This window comes from Macaca thibetana, chromosome 11, assembly GCF_024542745.1.
Source record: "Macaca thibetana thibetana isolate TM-01 chromosome 11, ASM2454274v1, whole genome shotgun sequence".
Taxonomy (NCBI): Eukaryota; Metazoa; Chordata; class Mammalia; order Primates; family Cercopithecidae; genus Macaca; species Macaca thibetana.
Window position 1 is genome coordinate 12,832,725 of NC_065588.1, and position 24,924 is coordinate 12,857,648.

The following is a 24,924-nucleotide window of genomic DNA, read 5'->3' on the forward strand; positions in this document are numbered from 1 at the left end:
TACAATAAACAAATGAACGCATTTTACAAAATAAAACATTTCCCTTGGAAAGTTGAGGGAAAACAAATATGTAAATAGCTTCTGTTTTTATAATTAAAGCTTTTTAATCTCTGGTGCATAACAATTGAAAGAATGAGAAATTAAACAAAAGTATTTGGTGGATTTGAGTTAATGGGCCAAGCAAGCTTTTTTTCCTTGGCTTCTCTGTCAAATGAGTCATAGATTGAGTCTTTGGTAATAGTTTTGGCCATGGAAGGGATTTCTGAAATGCCAACATAGTTTTTTTTGGCCATCCTTGAACTCGTTGTGATAGTATAGGCATTGCTTCGGTAACATTTCATAGAGGACATGCAAAAAGTCTCTTTCATCCCTCTCCGAAAATTGGCATTATAAATTGAATACAGAGTAGGTTTAGAGGCTGAAGAACTAAAGGATATCCATGTGATAGCTGTGAAAACAAGGGAACTTTTTTTATAGTCTTGTTCATGTGGGTGCCATAGCTGAGCTACATGAAAAGGCAGCCAGGAGAGCAAAAACAACAGATTTAAAATGAGGAACATCTTGATGGTTTTCACTTTTGTCCGAGGGACAATGTTCATTGTCCTCCTCACTGTTCGGCCATCTGTGCCTATTCTCCAAATATATTTTATGACCTTTTGGTAAAATAAAATTATGAGGGCAGATGGAATCACAAAGCCCACCAAGAAGTGGATGACAGTATAGGCAGTGCCTTCCCAAGAGGAAGGGAGGAAATAGTTACAATGACTGTCCCAGTTGGAGCCATAGAAAAAGAGCACAGGGGTCACAAAGGCTGCATCAAAGATCCACGATGCTGCGATCATTTTCTTGGCTTTTTCTCTGGACACCTTGAAGCTCAGAGGATAGACGATGGTGTAGAACCGGTCTATGCAGATGGAGAGGAGAACATAGATCTGGACACCTGGAGTGAGATACTGAAAATATCGCACAACCTTGCACATTGCACTACCCAGTGTCCACCTTCCAGTGGTGAACTGGAGCAGGACGAAAGGCGTGCTGGCAACGCTAATGAGAAGGTCAGCACATGCCATGGAGACCACAAAGTAGTTGGTGGTAGACTGAGTCCTCCTACTCCTGTGGATGACCAAACAAACCAGGGAATTGCCGAAGATAGAAAACAACCACAGAGTCCCAAAGAAGATGCTGGCTGTGGCCACTTCCCCGGGGTTCAGTCCATAGTGCAGATGTGTTTGGTTGCTCATCCAGCTGTGCTCCTCACCTAATTCCATCAGGTACTGGCTTGGCAGCGGTGTGGCTGCTGCCGTGCAGCTGCGGTTTTGGAGTGGTACCAGAAGTGTAGGAATAATCAACTGTGGCTTGCTGTTATCCATTCTGTGAGCAAAAACCATATTCACTTTTTTCCTCTTAATTCTGGATGGGGAAAAGAAGAATGAGGCCTCCTGTTAAAAAGGTGTCATACAGGTTGGTTATGATTATGAAGGCGAATGATCTTATTTGACATTTAGATTGGTTGTCATTTGTCTATGAGTAGGACTTGTGCATTGGCAGGAAAACATAACTACTATCCAGAAAAAGCCTGGCCCCCATTTTGTTTTCATTTTAGGAGCTGTTTCAGCAGATCCCAGCTCAGGCTCTCTCTGGCCTCACCTTCTCTTGAGCCTTAGTCATAATACGAAGCCCCACTCCTACACATATCCTTTTCCCTGTACTCATCAGAGATCACAGAGGATTAGGGAATCTCAAATCTGGCTCATACTAAGGGTGTTACCACCAACTGAAGATCTGCTGGCATTCTGGGCAAGTATGTGAGAAGTTCCTAATTGTCATGAGGTTGCAAGAGAGGAAAGTTTGGACAGATGAAAACACACAGATTTTGACTATGGAAGTAGCTAACAGCAGTCTGTGAATAGAGACTGGCTAGCTACTGGGAAGGGTGCTGTCCTTACTTAGTGTAGATTTTCCATCATAGAAGGATCATGGTAACACATGGAGCAATCAACACTGCTACATGAGCCAGAAATAGCTCCTAATTTAATGACATGTGAAAATAGGCTGCTTTTTCTAGAAGACACAGTTCATGCACTAATAGCTTGCCACCTACTAGTGACATATATTTTGATGCTATTCTGTTGTTGTTGTTTCACAAAATATTGACTGAAGAACATACAAGATGTCCTCTAAGAAATGGAACCAGGTTACGGGAGACCTTGTGGCAGTCAGGTGATTAAAAACAACAACAACAAAAAATGTAACTGTTAGCTAAGCATAGTGGCGAACACCTATAGTCCCAGCTACTCAGAAGGCTGAGGCAGGAGGATCACTTGGGCCCAGAAGTTTGAATCCAGCCTGGGCAACATAGCAAGACCCTATCTCAAAAAAAAAAAAAAGTAACTTAAAATTACTAAGCACTTTTTAAAAGCTTACAAAGCTTATAGTTCTTAGATATAAAAGAATATTTTAAAGTTTAGCCTTTATTTTATACTTTTTGTATTATTCAGTGAGAAAAAAAGTCACACTTTTTAAACAGGCAAAAAAGATTAACTAGTTGTGGGCCATTCAATTAAAACTGAAGTGATTTTGCTCACAGATTTTAAAGGTTCAATTTGGTCTGAATCCAGGAAACGAAAAAAGAAACAGTAGCAATGTAATCCATAATAACCATAACAATTATGGTGATTAACATAAGAGATAAGGATAAACATTAATATTTTCAAGAATGTGTCCACTAAAAGTAAAAGCCCATGTGGGGTTACAGCCACCATTTTGCTGAGATTCCATCTGGCCTGTGGCACAGGGGATGTGGCTCCAGCAACAGGCTTTTCTAGTGGTCACTAGTTTCTTTCTTGGTGGGCTCCTGTGTCTGCACCTCACAAAGAAACATTTCTCAAGTGACAGCCAGGATTAAATAATAGTTCATAATGAAACGAGGATTCTTAATGACTAATTTTTTCTTTTTTTTTTCTTTTTTTTTTTTTTGAGACAGAGTCTCACTCTGTCCCCTGGGCTGGTGTGCAGTGGCATGATCTCTGCTCAATGCAACCTCCACCTCCCAGGTTCGAGAGATTCTTGTGTCTCAGCCTCTCAAGTAGTTGGGACTACAGGTGTGCGCCACCATGCCTGGCTAATTTTTGTATTTTTAGTAGAGACCGGGTTTCCCCATGTTGGCCAGGCTGGTCTTAAACTTCTGACTTCAAGTGATTCGCCCGCCTCGGCCTCCCAAAGTGCTGGGATTACTGGTGTAGCAACTGCACCCGGCCCTTGTTTTTTCTTTTTCTTTTTTTTTTTTTTGAGGCGGAGTCTCGCTCTGTCGCCCAGGCTGGAGTGCAGTGGCGCCATCTCGGCTCACTGCAAGCTCCGCCTCCCGGGTTCCCGCCATTCTCCTGCCTCAGCCTCCCGAGTAGCTGGGACTACAGGCGCCGCCACCACGCCCGGCTAATTTTTTGTATTTTTAGTAGAGACGGGGTTTCACCGGGTTAGCCAGGATGGTCTCGATCTCCTGACCTCGTGATCCACCCGTCTCGGCCTCCCAAAGTGCTGGGATTACAGGCTTGAGCCACCGCGGTTGTACTAATTTGTGATAGAGAAAGAAGTGTTACTACATATCATCTTCACCAAAAAGCCACATTCAATACAAGTCTGGTGCTCCAGGCAATATACTCAATGCTGTTCTGTTATCTTTAGGCTTTTTTGTCCATGAGGCAACCTTACTTAAGCAAGCTTAAGTAAGATAATTAAAATTTAAAAAAATTTTTTTAAATGTGTTTTTGCCACACAGAAAGCCAAAATAATTAAACATTCTAATCACTAAAAGATCTTTAAGAATGCTGGGAAAATGATAGCCAATGATAAGAACAGCAACCATACTTTCCACATAAGAAATCAAGGCCAGGTGTGGTGGCTCTCGCATGTAATCCCAGCACTTTGGGAGGCTGAGGTGGGCGGATCACAAGGTCAGAAGATCGAGACCAACCTGGCTAACACGTGAAACCCCATCTCTACTAAAAATACAAAAAATTAGCCAGGCGTGGTGGCAGGCGCCTGTAGTCCCAGCTACTCAGGAGGCTGAGGCAGGAGAATCGCTTGAACCCAGGAGATGGAGGTTGCAGTGAGCCAGGATCGCGCCATTGTACTCCAGGCTGGGCAATGGGGTGAGAGGCCATCTCCAAAAAAAAAAAAAAAAAAAAAAAAAAAATCAGGACATAAGATCTAAAATTAGCATTGTCCTAGAAAATCTGGACTGCATGACCCTTATATATATAAGATTGTAATCATCTTTTCGCCTTCATATGTGTAAAACCTATGAAACTTAAAAAAAAAAAATCTTTTAAGATTTAAAGTTTAAAAATAAACTAAAACAGACAAACAATTTCCCCAGACAGAACACTGTTCTAACTTTTCTGGGATGCCTGTGGCCTGAATAAAACAGGAGTCCACAGGCACTTTTCCTTAATGCTCACACTTGAAAACCTGTGACCTTCCTTCTGTTTCTTTCTTCCTCTAACAACAAAACTCTGTAAATGAAACTCAAGCTCACCGCTTTAACTAAAGCCTGGGGGCGGGAGGCCCATCCATCATTTGCTGCAGCTGCTTTACACCCATGAGTATGTCTGCCCATTTCCCCAGCCCGACCACTGGGAAGCAGAGGATCTCGATGCTCAGAAACAGGACGAGGGAGCCCGAGGAATTTCTGAGTCTAGGTTTCCTCTGCTGGTGGCATGAGTTCTCACTGCACCTAAAATTGCTGCCGTTCTGAATATTCATTCAACAAACCGAGAAACTGGGCTAGGTATAAAGAAAAGAAAGATACGTAGGGCCCATAAAACAGTGTGCCAAATTATAACTCAATTTGATAATAATTATAATTAACTGCTAAGAACAGAACTATGTACAAGGAGCTAAGTAAGATAAAAACAGGGATGCCTGGGTAAGGGGAAGAAAAGGAAAGGCTTCACAGAAGAGGTGAAGTTTGAGCTGGGAGCTTAGAGGATGAATAGGACTTCTTCAGGAAGACAAGTGAATAAAACATTCCAGGGGAGAGAGAGAGCATGTGGATTTCATTTTGGGGTTATTCTTCTGGGTTGATCTTTTTTGGAGCCCTTTTCCCCTCAGAAACATAGTTTCCTTCAGACCATGCCTCTCAGAGTACATAGTTTCTAAATGCCCTACAATCAAACTGACCTAAATTTTTCCTCTGGTTACAATGAGAGGTTATATTTTCTGCATTCATGGGCAGAAATGCGGTCAGACAGTGGGTAAGAACATTAGCATATCCAGAATGGTTGTGGTACCCTTGTTCATACAGCATCTTGTTAGTCCTTTACTGCAGCATTTTCCGTTTGTTTTGCTCTAACTTAGCCATACAGTACTTTGGAGTCTCCCAGGGAGCTTTAAAACATATTGATGCCTGGGTCCCAGCTTGAGGGATTTTAATTTAATTGCTCTGGAGTACAGCCTGTGTGTTGGATGTTTCAAAGTTCCCCAGGTGATCCTGATGTGTAGCCAAGACTAAGAATATCTGCTTTAGAAATACCTCGATGTTTCTGTCTTCTCCAATAAACTATGGACTCCAGTAGGGAGATGCGGATGCTATTCTTTTTCTCCGTGCTCTACAGCTTCCGCTGAAGTTCTTTACATTAATAATTGCTTATTAGATGTTTACTAAATTGGATCTGTAAGGACAGAGAGCTGAAATAAATGACTCTTACTCTATGTGCCTCTGCTAGGAGAATTAAATGCAGATAGAAAATCATTATATATTGTCAGGGAGCTGAAACAGTGGGGACCACGGTGATAGCGGAAAACATGACTCCTGATAAAAGCAGGGCAGGTGAAACTGAAGCTACCAGGTCAACTGCTATATGAAACAGATATCTCATCTCAGGGAAAGCGAAGGCAATTTAGGTGTCCTCAGACAGGTTCTTGCGCTTTCCTCCCAGAAAAAAGGTCTGCCATATTATAACTAAATTCTAGGGTCTCAAAGTAAAGTTTCAAAAAGGCCTCCCCTGCTCCATTAATTTGGATAAAAATATATCTTCAAGGGGGTGTTTCTGAAATATAAGATCTGGTTAATTAGTAATTCTCTTCAGAGCTATCCATGTGAAGTAATTTTAGGACAAGAAAGCCTTCTTCACCTCTTTCCTGTTCAACCTGTCCCTTCCCAGCCGGGTCTGAGACTACCGTTTGGCATACTCCCTTGGCTGAGGTACTGAAGGCCCTTATTTATCTCTATCTGTATATGATCTAAAAGAGGAATCATTCATTTATCCTTTATCTACTTCTCATCCACGCAGGCTTCAAGATTAATACACGAGTGGGGAAAAAGGTAGATGGGTTGTCATAGTACAGAACTGGGGGCCAGGCATGGTGGCTCACACCTGTAACCCGGGTGGCCGAGGCAGGCGGATCACCTGAGGTCAGGAGTTCAAGACCAGCTTGGCCAACATGGCAAAACCCCGTCTACTAAAAATACATAAATTAGCCAGGCGTGGTAGCACGTGCCTGTAGTCCCAGCTACATGGGAGGCCGAGGCAGGAGAATTGCTTGAACCTGGGAGGCAGAGGTTGCAATGAGCCGAGACCATGCCACTGCACTCCAGCCTGGGCGAGAGTAAGACTCTGCATCTCAATTGAAAAAAAAAAAAAAAGAACTGGGGACTGGTTGGGTGGACCCCTGTAATGATGGGATCCTGGGGCGCCTGGGAGGAGAATGTACCCTATCACTTTGCTTTGTAATTTTTATTTTGCATGTTTGTCTCCCCCATTAGGTTATGAGTTCCTTGAGGATCGGGACTATGTCTTTACTTCTATATCCCTGGGGCACATAGCTATTAAAAAAAAGGTTTAATGAATATATGAATGGGTGGATATGTTAGTAAAAATTATCCAATACTTGAAAATAAGGCAAAAAAGGACATATTGTTTTAAGGTCATACAGGGACATTATTAAATGGACCTCTCCAAGGATTATTTAATTCTCTGGGAGAATGTACCTGTGCTTGACTTTGCTATTTAATATTTAACTAGAGCTCAGACACTGTGAAAATATTTATATGTTAACTTGTAGATTTCTTTCTAGCAGAAAAAAATAACCCCAATGGTTGTGGACTTACTGCCCTCTAGGACATTAGCCAGTTTAGTGTTTACCTAGCAATTTTATGCTGAAATTCTTTTTTAAAAATGCCTATAAAGATGCATTCTTCAAATGCTCTTGGAACCAGCTTTATTATCTCATTGGTTCCTTCGGTATTATGTTAATAAATCTTTAACATATGTTCATCCCATATTTGTATAAGTCATGATTCTAACTTTTTGAAAATCATACTTTGTTGGATGGAATGGATGGATGAATGACTGGAAGCTAAAAAGAGGGAGTGAAGGACCACAGAGAGGAATGGGGCATAGTCGACAAACTTTGCCTCACAATTCTGCATTAACTGTTGGATAGGTTTTTCAGTTAGTTGTTGGGGTATTTCTAGACTTAAAAATACCCTAACAACTAACTTTTTCTCCTCTTGTGATTATAAAGATTCACAAATATTCTCACAAGGTAGAAAGACCATTTTTATTTCTTGAGGTTTGTTTAAAAATTTAATGTCAAACAAGAATTTTTATAATGTTGATGTTTTACATGACTTGGTTGAAAAAAAAAACACAATAGAAACATTTTTTGTAGAATGCTAAGTATCTGCTGGACCTATATGGATACATATGGCTATTTACTAATGAGCAGTAAGATTACAGTCATGACAGTAGTTATAGCATTCATACAACCAAGAATTAATACTTGTTTTTGTGCTTACTATGTGCGGCACTTTATATGTGTAACCCTTCAAAGTAGGTAAAATTACTGGCCTTGTTTTACAAATGAAAAAAAAACTGAAGTTCTTCTCCAAAGTCATACAGCTGGAAAGTGGCCACTCCAAAGCCCTTGCTCTTAACTACCACCAGGGTTTCCTGATCAGTGAGACCACGGAGGGCTGAATTCAGAGAGTCAAACTGGATGTACATTGGTAAGTCTTTCTTGACTCTTCATTCAAACAGAGGAATACAAAGTTATTCCCTAGAGCCTATCCACAGATGCATCTGTTGAATATGCTAGCTCAGAAATATGTGACATAGTGAACAGTTTTAAAAAATGATCACTTCCACAATGTACCGCACAGAAGCTTAGCATCAAAAGTGCAGCAGACATGCTGGCCTGGAGAAATAACCTTTCTTCAGAAAAAAGAATGTGAGAGTATTGGAATTTCAACATGATGTATAATTAACTGTTGCCTTTTAAACAGAATGAAAGCAGAATTCTAGACTTCAATTTCAGTCGAAGTGAGGAAAAAATTTGATCAATTGTATTATCCCACTAGGAAATTATCTTATAAATTTTCGTTGTTTAAATTCAGGAAATACCATGGTACGGAGATTTTATCTTAAACCTTTCATTGTTGTCCAGGCTTGATTTGCTTACATGTGAAAATGGGAAATGCCTGTAACACTAGTGGGCTGGGACTGGCTTACATAGGGAGCCCTGAGCCAACTGTATATACATTTCTTCCCCACTTCAGGCTCAAAGACATCATGTTGATATCATGAATCAGCCATGGTAGGAGTATGGCAAACACCAAAAATTGAAGTTTTGTTTTCTTTTCCCCCCTCTGCAGAGCCAGTTGTTAGACATTTACCCGCACACCACTTCCAGTAGGGCAGGGTTTTCAGGGCAGCCTGTTCTAAGTCCTGAACTTACACACATTGCTGAACTTAAAAATGGCTCAGGAGGCCACACAAGCTCTTCTGAAGCTTCCTAAGTGGCTCTCTTGCTGTGTGGCCTTGAGATAAGACTCTGGTGTATGTGTGCTTGTGTGTGTTTTATAGAGATGAGGTCTTGCTATGTTGCCCAGGCTGGTCTTGAACTCCTGGGCTCAAGCAGTCCTCCTGCCTTGGCCTCCCAAAGCGCTGAGATTATGGGTGTGAACCACCATGCCCAGCTGAGATAAGACTCTGACATGAACATTAAGTGGCTTATAAAACTACATAAGGCTAGGTAGCCACCAGCATGACTGTGGTGGGGTAACAGGAAAACCAGAGAGGGTGAGACATGTTCTTACAATGTCGACTCAGATGAGGTTGCTAGATAAAATACAGGATGCCCAGGTAAATGTGAATTTCAGATAAATAACAAATAATTTTTTAGTAAAAGTATGTCCCATGCAATATCTCATGCAATATTTTGCTGATGTCCTATATTTTTATTTGTTAAATCTGGCAAACCTACACCCAGAATGTAATCTTCTGCTAAAAAATCTATGTTTTAAATCTCACACAGTAGGCATACTGCAAAGCAGATATGTATGTAGGCTTTGAAGTCAGTTGCATCCTATTCCTGTCACTCATTCCCTAGCTGGGTGACCTTGGCCAAGTTACCTAACCCTCTTGAGCTCCAATTTTCTTATCTGTAAAATAAGGATAGTCAGTTCCTATCTCATTTGATTATTATAATTAGATGAGAGAATATACACAGAACTTAGATGAGTTAAAACATGTACATATGAGGCCGGGCGCGGTGGCTCAAGCCTGTAATCCCAGCACTTTGAGAGGCCGAGACGGGCGGATCACGAGGTCAGGAGATCGAGACCATCCTGGCTAACACGGTGAAACCCCGGCTCTACTAAAAAATACAAAAAACTAGCCGGGCGAGGTGGCGGGCGCCTGTAGTCCCAGCTACTCCGGAGGCTGAGGCAGGAGAATGGCGTGAACCTGGGAGGCGGAGCTTGCAGTGAGCTGAGATCTGGCCACTGCACTCCAGCCTGGGCGACAGAGCGAGACTCCGTCTCAAAAAAAACAAAAAACAAAAAACAAAAAAACAAAAAAAAACATGTACATATGCCTGATATGAGGAAAACAACAGGTGTTATTTTTAGATATAGTTCTACAAAACACCTAGTTCTGTGTCTGGCATATAGCAACTGCTTCAAAAATTAATCTTTCAAACCATATGACAAACAAATTTTAGTAACCATATTACACATCACATACTATAGTAATAATACTAACATTGGTCACATAATCAAGGGTAAATGACTTTTGTGAAGGGGCCTGGGTACCTAATCATCATTTACAAGGGGAATTTTTAAGGGGAAAATCGTTGAGGCCCAAATAAATAAACACATTTTCTCCAAGTTGGGGATGATTTTATGTGACACGTTGGCCAGATCAAACTTTTTAAGATTTCCTACATCAAAATACGTAATACAACTGGACTGAATATGCCTTTTCCAAAAGTCCATAGAATCCATTAGAGGCTGGGCATAGTGGCTCACCCCTATAATGTCAGCACTTTGGGAGGCCAAGGAGGGCAGATCACCTGAGGTCAGGTGTTCAAGACCAGACAGGCTAACATGGTGAAACCCCATCTCTACTAAAAATACAAAAAAAAAAGCAATTAGCTGGGTGTGGCAGCTGGCGCCTGTAATCCCAGCTACTAGGGAGACTGAGGCAGGAGAATTGCTTGAACCTGGGAGGCAGAGGTTGCAGTGAGCTGAGATCGCACCACTGCACTCCAACCCAGACAAGAGTGAGACTCCACCTCAAAAAAAAAAAATTATTTCCATTTGATATTTTGAATAACTGCAAAAGAACCTCACACTGCCAATGAAAACAGAGCTTCCACCACCTGAGACTCCTGGTGCCACAAGCTTATAGGCCTGGAATTTTCTCTACTGGTCTTTTTCCTTTCCTCCTCTTATACTATATATATATAAGTATTCCTCCATAATAATCCAGCTCTGTACCTTTCGAACTGTTTCCTAACTGGGATCAAGCAGTTTCTCAAGCTCAGACTGGGTGTATTTTCTTTTTGTTTGGAAACTGGATATGCTTTCATGGTAACATGATTTTTTTTTAAACAGAGCTGTTTTCAAAACAGCTTCTTCTAACTTCATAAAATAGCTTAAAACAACCATGAACATTTCTGGCTCAGAAATTCTGCCTATCTAGATTTAAGGGACTATTACTCTCCTATCACATTTGCCTCTTTCTTTATCCTTCACATGAATTCAAAAATATCACCCTCTCTCACAATTACAGCATCATCCTTTTTAAAGTCAAGATCCCTATTAAAATATAAATGTTTCTTAAAGACTGGTTGTACTTTTTTTTTCGGTTTTACATTTTATCAGTAGAGTAGTGATCTCTGAGACCCATTCATTCTATCTCTGAAATCTACGATTAGTGAAAATGAGAACAGGGCCGGGCGCGGTGGCTCAAGCCTGTAATCCCAGCACTTTGGGAGGCCGAGACGGGCGGATCACGAGGTCAGGAGATCGAGACCATCTTGGCTAACACGGTGAAACCCCGTCTCTACTAAAAAATACAAAAAATTAGCCGGGCGAGGTGGCAGGCGCCTGTAGTCCCAGCTACTCGGGAGGCTGAGGCAGGAGAATGGCGTAAATCCGGGAGGCGGAGCTTGTAGTGAGCCAAGATCTGGCCACTGCACTCCAGCCTGGGCGACAGAGCAAGACTCCGTCTCAAAAAAAAAAAAAAAAAAAGAAAAGAAAATGAGAACAGAAGAGATGCCAAAAGCAAAAGCCATGAGGACCATCAGTAACTGAGAGAATTAAGATGGGGTGTCATTATGAGAAGGGCTGGGTGAAGGGTGAAAGGTGAAGTTGAAGAAGATAAACTTCACCTCCTTGACAGTTTTGTGAAGGAATGGATAACCGCTGGGTAGATACCCTACCCAAATGAATATAACAGAAAGGAACCTGAGTTTTACCCCACATGTTGTCCATAGGCTGCAGTCCTCCCCTAATTCTTTGCAAACAATGTTGCATGAAAAAAATGTTAGGTCATGTTGGCCTCTCTTTGGGGGTGATCACCCCCATGGATGTATAAAGAATACTATCTAATATTTCTCTTCCCAACTGCTGCTTAGTAGAATTCCTTGTATACAGCATACAGCTGCAGGTTTAATACTGAATTTCCCCACCTCCCTACATTCACACAAAATCTGTAAGGTAAGATAAAATGTAAAAGAAACAAGTGCAAAAAAATTTCGCCCTGGCCGGGTGTGGTAACTCATGCCTATAATCCCAGCACTTTGGGAGGCCGAGGTGGGTGAATCACTTGAGGTTAGGAGTTTGAGACCAGCCTGACCAACATGGTGAAACCCCACCTCTACTAAAAATACACAAATTAGCCAGACGTGGTGGTGGGTGCCTACAATCCCAATTATTTGGGTGGCTGAGGCAGGAGAATTGCTTGAACCCCGGAGGTAGAGGTTGCAGTGAGCCAAGATTGCACTACTGCACTCCAGCCTGGGTAACAGAAAAGATTCCATCTCAAAAAAAAAAAAAAAAAAATTCACCCTAAGAAGTGACCATTTTGTTATGATGGCATATTCAATCATAACATCTATCCATTTTTTAAAAAAATCACTTAGTATGGCCAGAGTTGTGTTCATTGCTGGGGACACAGATGTTATAATAACCAGATAGACCAGATCCCTGTTTTTATGGAGCTTACTTTTAACATGGGAAACAAATAATAAACAGCTAAACAAATAAAAATGTCAGTAATTCAGAAATGATTAGTGCTATGTAGAAAAAGAAAGCAGAATGGGTGACCAAGAATTGGTGGGAAATGGAATGGCAGATGGCTGGTTAGCTGGTTACCCAATGACCATTCCCAACTCCTCCCTCTCCTGCCTTACTTATGAGGCTAAAAAGGTAAGATAATAATTTCCCCACCATCCCTTTCAGCTAGGTGTGGTCACATCAATATAATCGTCTTCTGGCCAGAGACAAGAGAAAGTCTCCCAGCAGGGGGTTGGGAGGTTCTCGGAAAAATGTTCCTTGAAAAAAGGAAAGAGGTGTGTGGTGAGTATTCTCATGGGCCTGGCTGCCTCTCTGCTTCTTACCACTGTAAACTGCCATATGAAGATGTCAGGGCACTGGGTGGTATCTTCTGAGATCAGTGGAAGTCCTGAGACTCACCGAGACACAGTGCCCTGACACTGTGGTGCTGCTAGGACACTCACCTCCAGATTTACTAAATACAATCAATGTCTTTATGGCTTAAGCCACTTTGAGTTTTGTTACTCACCCTTGAAAGCACCCTGACTGAAACAGGGTCTGGTTTTAGATGGAGCGGTTAGAGAAAGGTTCTCTAAAGAATCTGCCCCTCATTGGGGCATCTGAAACCCCAATGACAGGAAGCCCGCCATGACATTCAAGCAGAAGAAGTGATGAATGCAAAGACCCTGGTGTAGGAATGAGCTTGTTAGGTGGCTGTAGCATATCAATGCCGAAGAAAATGATACCTGATATAACCGGAAAGGTGGGCAAGGGTAGGATTACACAGGGCATTGTAGGGCATGGTTTTATTATATTGAAAGAAAATCCATCGCAGGTTTCAGGCAAAGGAGTGAAATGAATATGACATTTTTTTAACCCCCTCACTCAGATTTATGTTTTAAAAATACAACTTTAGTTGCTGTGTAGGTGGCCAAGAGTAGAAGCAGGGAGAATAGTTAACAGGCTATTTATTACACCCAGCACTTTGGGAGGCCGAGGCAGGTGGATCATTTGAGGTCAGGAGTTTGAGACCAGCCTGGGCAACATGGCAAAATCCTGTCTCTACTAAATATATAAAACTTAGCCCGACATGGTGGTGGGCACCTGTAATCCCAGTTACTTGAAAGGCTGAGGCAGGAGAATTGCTTGAACCCAGGAGGTGGAGGTTGCAGTGAGCTGAGATCGTACCTCTGCACTCCAGCCTCGGCGACAGCTAGACTTTGTCTCAAAAAAAAAAAAAAAAAAAAAAAAAAAAGTCTATTACAGCCTGGGAAACATAGTCAGACCCTATCTCTACCAAAACCAAAATAAATAAATAAATAAATAAAAATTAGCTGGATATGGTGGGAGGCTCCCAGCTACTTGGGAGGCTGAGGCAGGAGAACTGCCTGAGCCTAGGAGGTTGAGGCTGCAGTAAGCGAGGATCACACCACTGCACTCCAGCCTGGGTGACAGAGCGAGACTCTGTCTCTAAATAAATAAGATGCTATTACAATAATCTAAGTAAGTGATGATGGTGGCTTAGACCAGGGTGGTGGCAGTGTAGGTGGAGAAAAGTAGATGAACATTGAAAGTATTATGGAGACAGAAACAAGATTAGTTGATGTGTGATGGGGTTAGGGGATGGGGATGACTCCTAGTTTTGAGACCCTGAGAGCAAGAGAGAAAAAGTTTAGGGAGCTTGAAATCAATAATACCGTTTTAGATAAGTTAAATTCCCACTAGATATCCATGTAGAGATATCAGCTGGCTACTGAATATGTACGTTTGGAAAAATGTCTTTTGAAAATCTGTGCCCATTTGAATCAATTCATTCATCACTCCATAAATATACACTAAGATCATACTATGCTCCAGAATGTGCTGTGTTAATAATTAGATACACAATGGTAAACAAAACTGTATCCCTACCTTCATGAAGACCATAGTGTAATTAGTTGTAGAGGGGTGGAGAGTAGTAAACAGCTAAGAAGAAATGAATGTATTAAGTTGTAGTAAGTCCAATGAAAGAGAAGGCTCCTATAAGAGAGCATGGTAAGGACCCTCCCCTGGGCTGGGGTCGGGGAGGCAATGGAAGCAGCAGCAGAGATGATGAAGAATGGCTCATCTAAGGTAGACTCGCCAGGACCCCTGCTGCTGACAGATGACAAGAGAGTCTAGCCAACTGCCGCCTTGGGTCCCAGTCACCTTCCAGGTCCTTAACAATGTTCTAGGCTCCTTGAGGCCTGGACTTAGGACTGTTGTGATAGTGTGTTGTCCTGGACGCAATTCAGAGGTTTTTTTGTAGACAAAAACACCTAAATTATCACATGGGGAGCAGGTTAGAGAGAAAGAGGGATAAGTAGAGCCGAGAGGAACAAAGCATCCCCATAGATTTTGTTCTGTGTAAGAACCAAAGGACCTAGGAAGAGGAAGAGAGAGTCTCAGTAATGTTTGCCACTGATGTTCCCATCAGCCTGGTAGGATAGAGCCTTGCCATTATTTAAAGGAAATAATACGAGTAGTAGGCAGAATGGTCCCCCAAAGATATCCATGCCCTAATCCCTGGAACCTGTGAATTTGTTATGTTATACAGCAAAAGGAATTCTGCGTAATAATTAAGGTTATGAACCTTAAAGTGGGGAGATTATCCTGGATTATCCAGGTAGGCCCAACATGAGCCCTTAAATACAGAGAACTTTCTCTGGCAGCAGCAGGAGAAGTCAGAGAGAGACTCCAAGCATGAGAAAGAATTGACATGCTATTGCAGGCTCTGAGATGCAGGGGCCCACATAGAGGGACCAGGATGAGGCATCTAGGAGGTATGATGGCTCCCACCTGACAGCCATCAAGGAAATAGGATCTTGATGAAGCCGCTAGGCGGTATGATGGCTCCCACCTGATAGCCATCAAGGAAATAGGATCTTAGTCTTACAACCACAAGGCACTGGATTCTACCAACAACCCAACTCAGCCTGGGAGGGCAGTCAACCTCAGAGCCTCTAAAAAGGATCACAGTCCTGCTAAGATTTTGATTTTAGCCCTGGGAGACTCTAAGCAGAGAACTCAGCCAAACCCACCCAGACTTCTGACCTACAGAATCGGGAGATAATAAACAGTGTTATCTTAAGCCACTAAATTTGTGTTAACTTGTTACAGCAGCAATAAAAACTAATTCAATATAGCATTTCTTACATAATTGAATGTGAGTACTAAAATTCATACCATTCTATCACCTTCTACCCTACTAGCATCTGAAATATTAGAAAACCAAAAATCTTAAAGTGCTTTCTACCTCACCTTACACCGGTCTTATTTTTATTTCAGCATAAGGACCTTAAGTACATCAATCTCCCTGAACCTCTGTTTCCATATCTACAATATGCATGAGTTGGCCTAGTGATTTCTAAGGTCATTTCAGCTCGATGAGCAAAAAGTGACAGGTGGACATTGTTATCTGAGATGAGCTCATTTAATTTATAACCGACCACTTTCATCTGGCAGAGAGCTTGTACTGAGAATGCATTTTGATGGGAGGAGAGGGAAGTTGTTTAGGGCTGCCGGGGCCCAGCACTGAGAGTTTTTGATATCAAAGATCAGTAGCATGGGTCTCCAAAGGAAAGACGAATTTTCCCTAGGGTCCAGCCCAGCCTTCACAGTAACTATCCTAGATGTGTCAACAACTTCTTACTGAAGATTCCTTGCAAGAAGTGGTCTGGTCAAAGAGGACCTGCCACCTGTGTTTGCTTTCCATTCTATCTAATACCAAGCCTCTCAGGGAAAAGAAACATTTCTAGAACCCCTGAGAGTCCTCGGTCAGTTTTCTACACCATTCTTCCCAGTATGAGGTCTTTCAAATTCTGAAGAAAACAATTTGACCAAGGAATTTGCACCTCACTAAATTCAATTTATTACAATAAACATGTTTTGAACACCTGCTGTGTGCTCGTTGAGTTAGAGGGAACCAGTTGTTTTGGAGGTGAATGTTTGGTTTCATTTCTAAGTTCTGACTTCAGTATCAAGAGGCAAAGACTAGACTTATTAAAGTCAAAGCAAAGAACAATGAAGTAGTTGAGATTTACAGTTATTTGAAAAGGTGAAGGACTTGTTAAGAAGCGAGTATCAGCACTGAGCAGGAAGTTACTAAGCATTGTTTCTCAGGAGCATTCACCTTCTGTCTCACATCTTATTCATATCAACATTCCGGGTAAATTTTGATCTGTACCACTGTCCTCAGTCAGGGTTTTCTAGAAAGCAACCTTCAAGTTTATAAAGCAGATGTTTTTGTGTTTTTGTTTTTTTTTTTGAGACAGAGTCTCATTCTATCTCCCAGGCTGGAGTGCAGTAGTGCGATCTTGGCTCACTGCAACCTCTGCCTCCTGGGTTGAAGCGATTCTCGTGCCTCAGTCTCCCGAATAACTGGGATTACAGGCATGTGCACCACGTGCAGCTAATTTTTGTATTTTTAGTAGACATGGAAAATGAAAAATGAAAGTCTTCCACTTATATTTGTATATTTGCTCTATTATTTGAGAATTTTCAATTCTGCGTTGCACCATGTTGGCCAGTTAGTTGGTCTTGAACTCCTGGCCTCAAGAGATCCACCCGCCTTGGCCACCCAAAGTGCTGGGATTACAGGCGTAAACCACTGCGCCTGGCTGCAGATGTTAAATTTAATATCGCATTAACGTGTATTTTTTCATGGACAAATTATGTGACTATATGAAAACATGGCTGAACATGTATTTTCATATATTTCACATGGATAATATATACAGTGCCATCTGTTTTTAGACAGTTTATAAATGGTCATTTCTCAGTGCTTCTTAATTCAATTCTCTCTGCATATCAGTAATGGTTGATTCAAATCACCTATGCTGGCTAGGCGGGGTGGCTTACACCTGTAATCCCAGCACTTTGGGAGGCCGAGGCAAGTGGATCACCTGAGGTCAGGAATTCGAGACCAGCCTGACCAACATGGTGAACCCTGTCTCTACTAAAAATACAAAAATTAGCTGGGCGTGGTGGTGGGCGCCTATAATCCTAATTACTTAGGAGGCTGAGGCAGGAGAATTGCTTGAAGCTGGGAGGTGGAGGTTGCAGTGAGCCAAGATCGCACCAATGCACTTCACCCTGGGTGACAAAGCGAGACTCCATCTCAAAAAAAAAAAAAAATCACTTATGAAGCAATTTTCAATCTTTCTTCTTCAGAGGCACATGACAAATGTGTTCATATGTGTGATATACCCCCATATATCCAGAATTATGTGCAATTCTAGGAGCTCGACCTGTAATTCCAACCCTTTAATCTCCATCTAAGAAATCATACTGAAAAAAACATTGTTATGTATATATCCTGAAATTTATTGGAATTAATTAAAAAAATAAACCAATGATTATTTATTAGTAAGCAGTTATTTGCAACATGCTCTGTTTGAGACACAGCAATATATTTTGACACCTTTGTTGACATACACTGTCCTGATAGGCCACAAGTGTACACATGAAATCTAAATTCTTGAAGGCTAAGGTGCTTGGCACAGAGAACCAGAGAGAAAAGTGCAGTTATTCTCTTTCCTGGGCAACTGTGAGCTTGTAACTAGTTCTCTGAGTCTACTAATAAGCATTTAATAAGAATCTACTAATCTACTGCTTTTCTTGATCCATAAAGCCACTGACATTCCAGCAAAGTTTCATGGCCTGCACCCAAATTTGAAGATTTATTTCTCTCTTTGGATATAGAACAAAATGACTTTATGTGCATTTTATTTCACTTTATTGGGTTGGTGCAAAAATAATTGCAGTTTTTCTAATGAAAAGTAATGGCAAAAACTGCAATTACTTTTACACCAACCTAATATTTTATTTTGAGACAGAGTTGTACCCTGTTACCCAGGCTGGAGTGCAGTGGTGTCATCTCAACTCACTATAGCCCCTGCCACCTGGGTTGGAGAGATTCTTGTGCATCAGCCTCCTGAGTAACTGGAATTACAGGCGCATGCCACCATGCCCAGCTAACTTTTGTATTTTTTGTAGAGATGGGGTTTCACCATGTTGCCCTGGCTGCTCTCAAACTCCTGACCTGGAGTGATCTGCCCACCTCGGCCTCCCAAACTACTGGGATTATAGGCAGAAGCCACCGCGTCTGGCTCTTTATGTGCATTTAAATATGAAGAGGCTATACAGTATAGTGGCTGAGAGCACAGGTTCTAGACTAGTGGTTCTCCATCAGAGATAATTCTGCCTCATAGTGAACACTTGGAAATGTCTAGAGACATTTTTGGTTGTCATATCTGGGAGAGGGAAGTGTTACTGACACCCGGTAGGTAGAAGCCACGGATGCTGCTAAACATTCTACAATGGGTTGGGCACAGTGGCTCATGCTTGTAATCCCAGCACTTTGGGATTTTGGGAGGCTGGGGTGGGAGGATCACTTGAGGCCAGAAGTTTAAGACAAGCCTGGGCAACATAGTGAGTCCCTGTCTCTATCAAAAAAAAAAAAAAAAATAGCTGGGCATAGTGGTGCATGCTTACAGTTCCAGCTCCGTGGAAGGTTGAGGTGGGACCATCATAGACCTAAAGGGAAAAAACTAACACGCAGAAGACAGGGCATGTTGGGCCCTAGGAGTTTGAGCCTAGGAGCTTTAGGCTGCAGTGAGCCACGATTGTACCACTGCACTCAAGACTGGGTGACAGAGTGAAACCTTGTCTCTGGAAAACAAACAAACCCAAAACACTACAATGACAAGGACAGTCCCCGACCCCCACCATAACAAAGAATTATCTGGCCCCAAATGCCAACAGTGCTAAGGTTGAGAAAGCCTGGTCTAGAGTCAGCCTGCCTGGGGTTCAAGTCACTTATAATCTGTATAGCTGTTGGTAAATTATTTTACATGTTTGTGCTTATTGAGTGTCTTCAACAATAAAATTAGAATAAATAAGGCCGGACATGGTGGCTCACGCCTGTAATCCCAGCACTTTGGGAGGCCAAGGCAGGTCGATCACAAGGTCAGGAGATTGAGACCATCCTGGATAACACAGTAAAACCCCATCTCTACTAAAAATACAAAAAATTAGCTGGGCATGGTGGCGGGCACCTGAAGTCCCAGCTACTTGGGAGGCTGAGGCAGGAGAATGGTGTGAACCTGGGAGGCAGAGCTTGCAGTGAGCTGAGATAGTGCCACTGCACTCCAGCCTGGGCGACAGAACATGACTCTGTCTCAAAAATAATAATAATAAATAAAAAAATAAAATTAGAATAAATAATAACAATATTCATTTTATTGATTTTTTATGATAATAAAATAAATTACACAAGAAAGGAGCTAAGGACAATGTCTGGAACAAAGCAAGTGCTCAACAAATGTTTGCTTTTGTTATCATTATATGCATTGAAAAAAAATTGAGAATACACCAAAATTTTAACAGTGATTGTTTCTAGGTGGCAAGATCATGACTGATTTTTATTGTCATTATCTTTTTATACTGCTTTATATTTTCCAAATTTTCTAGAATGATATTTGTATTAATCTAATATCCAAAAACATGTTTTAAAAGAATGCAGACAAAAGAACTTTACTTGCGATATAGCAAAAAAAGCACAGAATTTAAAAAGACCTAGATTCAGATCCTGACTCTACCTGCCGTCTGTGGACATTGAACAGGTAAGTTAATCTCTTTGAGCTTCAGTTTCCTCAGCGAAAATTGGGGCTAATAATGCATATCATAGAGAGTTGCTATGAGAATTAAACATGACAGACATGCAGTGTCTGGAAGAGTATACTGAATGAAAGGCTCCAGGAGATGACTGCTTTAAAGGTTTGGTCAAGGGAAAATGGCTCTACAAACAGGGAAATATATTAATGATGGTAACTCCCCTTTTGCCTTTTATTTTTTGGTTTTTGAGATAGGGTCTTGCTTTGTCACCCAGGTTGGAGTGCAGTGGAGCGATCACCGCTCACTGCACCCTCAACCTCCCAGGCCCATGCAATCTTCCCACCTCAGCTTCCTGAGGAGCTGGGACCACAGGTGCGTGCCACCACACCCAGCTATTTTTGTAGATCTCCCTGTTTTTTTGTTTTGTTTTGTTTTGTTTTTGTTTTTGAGACGGAGTCTTGCTCTGTCACCCAGGCTGGAGTGCAGTGGCACAATCTCAGCTCACTGCAACCTCCACCTCCCGGGTTCAAGCAATTCTCCTGCCTCAGCCTCCCGAGTAGCTGGGATTACAGGCACCTGCCACCATGCCCAGCTAATTTTTGTATTTTTAGTAGAGATGGGGTTTCAGCATGTTGGCCAGGATGGCCTAGAACTCCTGACCTTAAGTGTTCTGCCCGCCTCGGCCTCCCAAACTGCTGGTATTACAGGCATGAGCAACCATGTCTGGCCTAAGGTCTCCCTATGTTTAGGCTGGTCTCAAATTCCTGGGCTCAAGCAATCCTCCCGCCTTAGCCTCCCAAAGTACTGGGATTACAGGCATGAGTCATGGCACTCAGCCTCCCTTTTCCTTTTTAAACCATCCTCTCAGAGATCACAACTCCCATGTCATCCAATTTTTTGCCTTGGTTGATAGAGAAGAAACTGTGTCCACACTCTGGTCCTTCGCTCTCCTCTCCCCTCCCTATATACACCCTAGGAACGGATTTGATCATTCCCCTGGCAGGCCCTGACTCATTTGGCAGGGTTTACTTGCAGGCAAGCTGTTGTGTCTGAAAGGCAGGACTCAGGTATCACTTTCTCATATTCTTCACCCATGCTCATTGTCCCTCTTCTTATTTCTGCTTTCACCCTTCACCTCTAGGTTGAAATCATACTTGGCAAGGCCTCTCCTCTAGGGGAAGCCTCTCCACTTTCTCTCCCTCTGTTCTATCCTCCCATTTAGCTGGTTGAGTAGGTTGCCCCCTTTTAGATTCCAGGAGGATGCGTAGGAAGCGCAGCTAGGCTTCCAGATCCATGCCTCATGTGTGTGCTAGCCCTGCTTATCTGAGAAGCCCTGCATGTGTGGGGGCATGTAGCACTTGCCAGCTGGTTTGTGCTTCCATCAGGGCTGTTGTCTCTTTTGTGCAGCTTGCTCAGCAGGTAATGCTTGAGGTGAGCAGCATGAGCTGGTAGAATTCAAGGACCCACACCTTATCCATAACCCCTTAATGATTTAATTAGATGGAAAAATCATGGGTTATATTTGTGTATATTATCAGGACGGTGACTATTTTAAGCCTTACTATCTTGCTAACTTGAATTTAAATCCTGACCAAGCTTTCAAAATGCCCCAGGACAATCTTCTTCATTCAGAACAATCTTCTTCAGTCATGCCATGGTTTGGGAAAGGCAGTCTGATCCTAACCCACACTGACCCTCAAGATCCCAGAGTTCCCTAGGAAAGAGTCCTGCAGTCCTGTGAGCTTTCTATACAGAGTTCTAAGCACTGGGAGCCAGACTGAATTAGGAGAGAATTGCCTGGAGCAGGAGTTGACTTCTCAAGACATTCACTCTCAAACTGAGTTGAACTGTTTCAACACTTGGAGATGGGACCACGCAAAGCATCAGAGGAAAATAAGACTGTTGGGGTGCTTCCATCTAGATATGAATAAAAATATCAGCAGAACTTCATTCTAAATGTAAATAAAAATGTCAGGGGGAATGGTGATCTCCAGGAAATAATTTATGTATACTTTCTAAACTCTAATTTGCTGCTGCTCCAGGGCCATTCTAACTATATAAACTTCAGGCATAATTTTGACTGTTACCAAGTTCTTACTACACATGTGTCTCCTCACTGTCCTCCCTATAAATACATGCAAAATGAAACAGGCATGGACTCCCAAATTGGCACCAGCAGAATACTGTCATTGTTTTGAGTCTTCTCAGACTTCATTCACAAGAGTATATTGAGAGCTCACCATAAATCAGGCCTAGTGATAAGTGCTAGAAATCCAAAGAGGAAAGGATACCGTCCCTCAAGAAGCTCACTCATGTGACTATAATAGCATAAAAGTGTTACTGGTCCCAGGGAAACGTAGATTTCAGCAGGGATCAAAGGCTTAAGCTAAAAGACTAAAGTTCAATATTGTGGAGGACACAATTACTTTTTAAAGTACTGCGCAATGAAACCCTGAAGGGAACTAGTAACTTTTTAGTTTTTCCATAGCTTATAGGAATCAGATCAGTCATCTTTTATTATCAAAGGCCAGAAGGAAATCCACACAGATCAAAAACGGAAATCTTTATATCTCAGAAATTTCTAGCAGTTAAAAAAAGTTATTAGCAAACCCCTCTTTTACCCTTAAAAACCTAAAATAATTTGCAAAAGAAACCTATTCCCTTATTTTAAGGTATAATATCATTGTAAAACAATAAATCTAGTCAGTTTGATATTACAGTTTATATACATAGTTTTAGAAGTTTTTAATCTATTTATTTTATTTTGAGAACTAGGTAGGTGCTTTTAAAGACAACATGCTTAGGTTGGCCTTGCTGGGTTCTGAGGATGGAAGAGTGTTTCTAGGTTCGATTTTTTAAAAAACCCATGACATAATTCTAGATTTCTTTTTCTTTAGACATCAATTGGTCACCATAGTAACATAGCATTTTACTACAGAGATCTATACAGCACAAGGGAAACAGAACAGCAATTACTTACTGGGTTACTTGGGGGTACAGAATGTGACCACAGGGATAATTTAAGATTAAATATAGATTTCTCTGGGGATCTGTTTTAGCAAAGCAAGCTGATTCAATCTTCTAGTAGCATCAGTTGAACGAAATTTGAAGCCAAATTGACTGCTGACATCATTTGAAATAATATGAGGAGGCAAGCAGCATAGCTCAGTGGTTAAGAGCATGGGCTTTGGGGTCAAGCTTCATAGGTCCAAGTTCTATTTCTACTATTTGCTAGCTGTGTGACCTTGGGAAAGTTCCCTAACTTCTCTGTGCCTCTGTTTCTTCATCTCTAAAATGTGGGTAATAAAACCTTCCTCAAAGGGTTTTTATAAGGATTCAATGACTGTTTGTGCTTAGAAGAGTGCCTTGCACATCAGCAAGAACTTTCTTAAGTATTTGTTAAATAAAGACATACTAAAATTTAAAGGGGCTCATCTCTTTGTGCTGAAAATAGTCAAAGACATGAAAATTTGAGTTCATGGCTGATTATTTTAGCCTGTAACTTTGATAGATTCCTTTGAGAACTTCCCCAGGGTCTTGTGGCTAGCAATTCTACAAGATGTGAAATTCTGTGGCAGTCTACTGTCCTAAATCAGAGCTGGGAACAATCACAAGCAGCCCTGGTACCAGGAACATCAGAAGGAAGATGATCGCACAGCACAAAGGAACAGCATGCCTGCCCACTTTGGCTCCCCAAGCCACTGCCAATAACCTCTGGGCAAAGCATAAGCAGCTGAAAAGGGATGAAACACGCTTTTATTGCAGTGATGCTGAAACCTAGTTGGTTTCGGTAATTTTTTCCCCCTCTTTCCAGGATTCAAGGGGAAAAAATCCTTTTCATCAATGAGTGCTTTGTTTCATTAATTATCACCATACACAATTTCCATTCAATTTTTCAACAGGCACATACTCTGACAAATTTTCATTTTACAGAACTACCTAGGCATCTTTTCTGGACTGGTAACAAACCTAAAGCCTCTAACCAGCATCTAAGGCAGGACAAAATCTCCAAATTGCCTGGAAAAAAATAAGGCATTATGTCCTCTGAGCCAAATTTCAGTCGCAATACCAAGGGATTCCTATCACATACCTTCATCCGGACTTGATTTCAGAGACGTTCTCCTTAGATCTTCTTGGTCAGGAATAGCCCTTGCATACGAGTTTGGAGAAAGGCATAAACCACCAGGAAAGCCTGGAAACACATTCATTTCTGTCCTCTGCCTTCCCCTTGGCTCACAGCCTGCTTCCTGTTAGGGAGACAAGATGACGCTGTGCAGGGTAGACTGTTAAACCATCTTCCCGCCCCCAGCCCCACTCTCTTGTTGCCCCTCCTTTCTCCTTTCCAAGGCTCTGGAATGTGTCACATGGGAAATGGATCATGTGGCTGAAGGGGAGAATGTGGCCATCTTCTCCCTCCCTTCCCCCACTTTTCCTTTCAGGAGCAAAGCAGCAGAAATCTCTGCCCTGATTGGCTCAGACCAAAAATCTCCATATGAAAAGGGGAAGATTCAATCACCCAAACCTCCTTCCTTCTCTATTTTCTTTTTTTTCTATCTGAAGATTTTATCCTGACCATTCAGAGTTGCTCAGTATGGAAGATAAATGATGCTTTCTTAACCTCAACCCCTCTCTTTCTTTCTTACAGTCAGTACCCTGACCTGGCAAGGTGTTCCTTAACCTGCCCTCTGGATCCCCCTTAGCACACATCGGGGACAATGGAGTGTTCA

At 41.9% G+C, this 24,924-nt stretch overlaps 1 protein-coding gene across 1 annotated transcript; it reads right to left on the reverse strand.

Annotated features, from left to right (window-relative positions):
* GPR19 (G protein-coupled receptor 19) lies at positions 1–24,640 on the reverse strand. Its single transcript, XM_050748237.1, has 2 exons — positions 24,288–24,640; positions 1–1,410 (listed from the first exon to the last, which is right to left on the reverse strand). The coding sequence occupies exon 2, from the start codon at positions 1,386–1,388 to the stop codon at positions 141–143; it is 1,248 nt and encodes a 415-aa protein (XP_050604194.1). The 5' UTR covers positions 1,389–1,410; positions 24,288–24,640; the 3' UTR covers positions 1–140.
* Between the last annotated feature and the right edge of the window lie 284 nt (positions 24,641–24,924).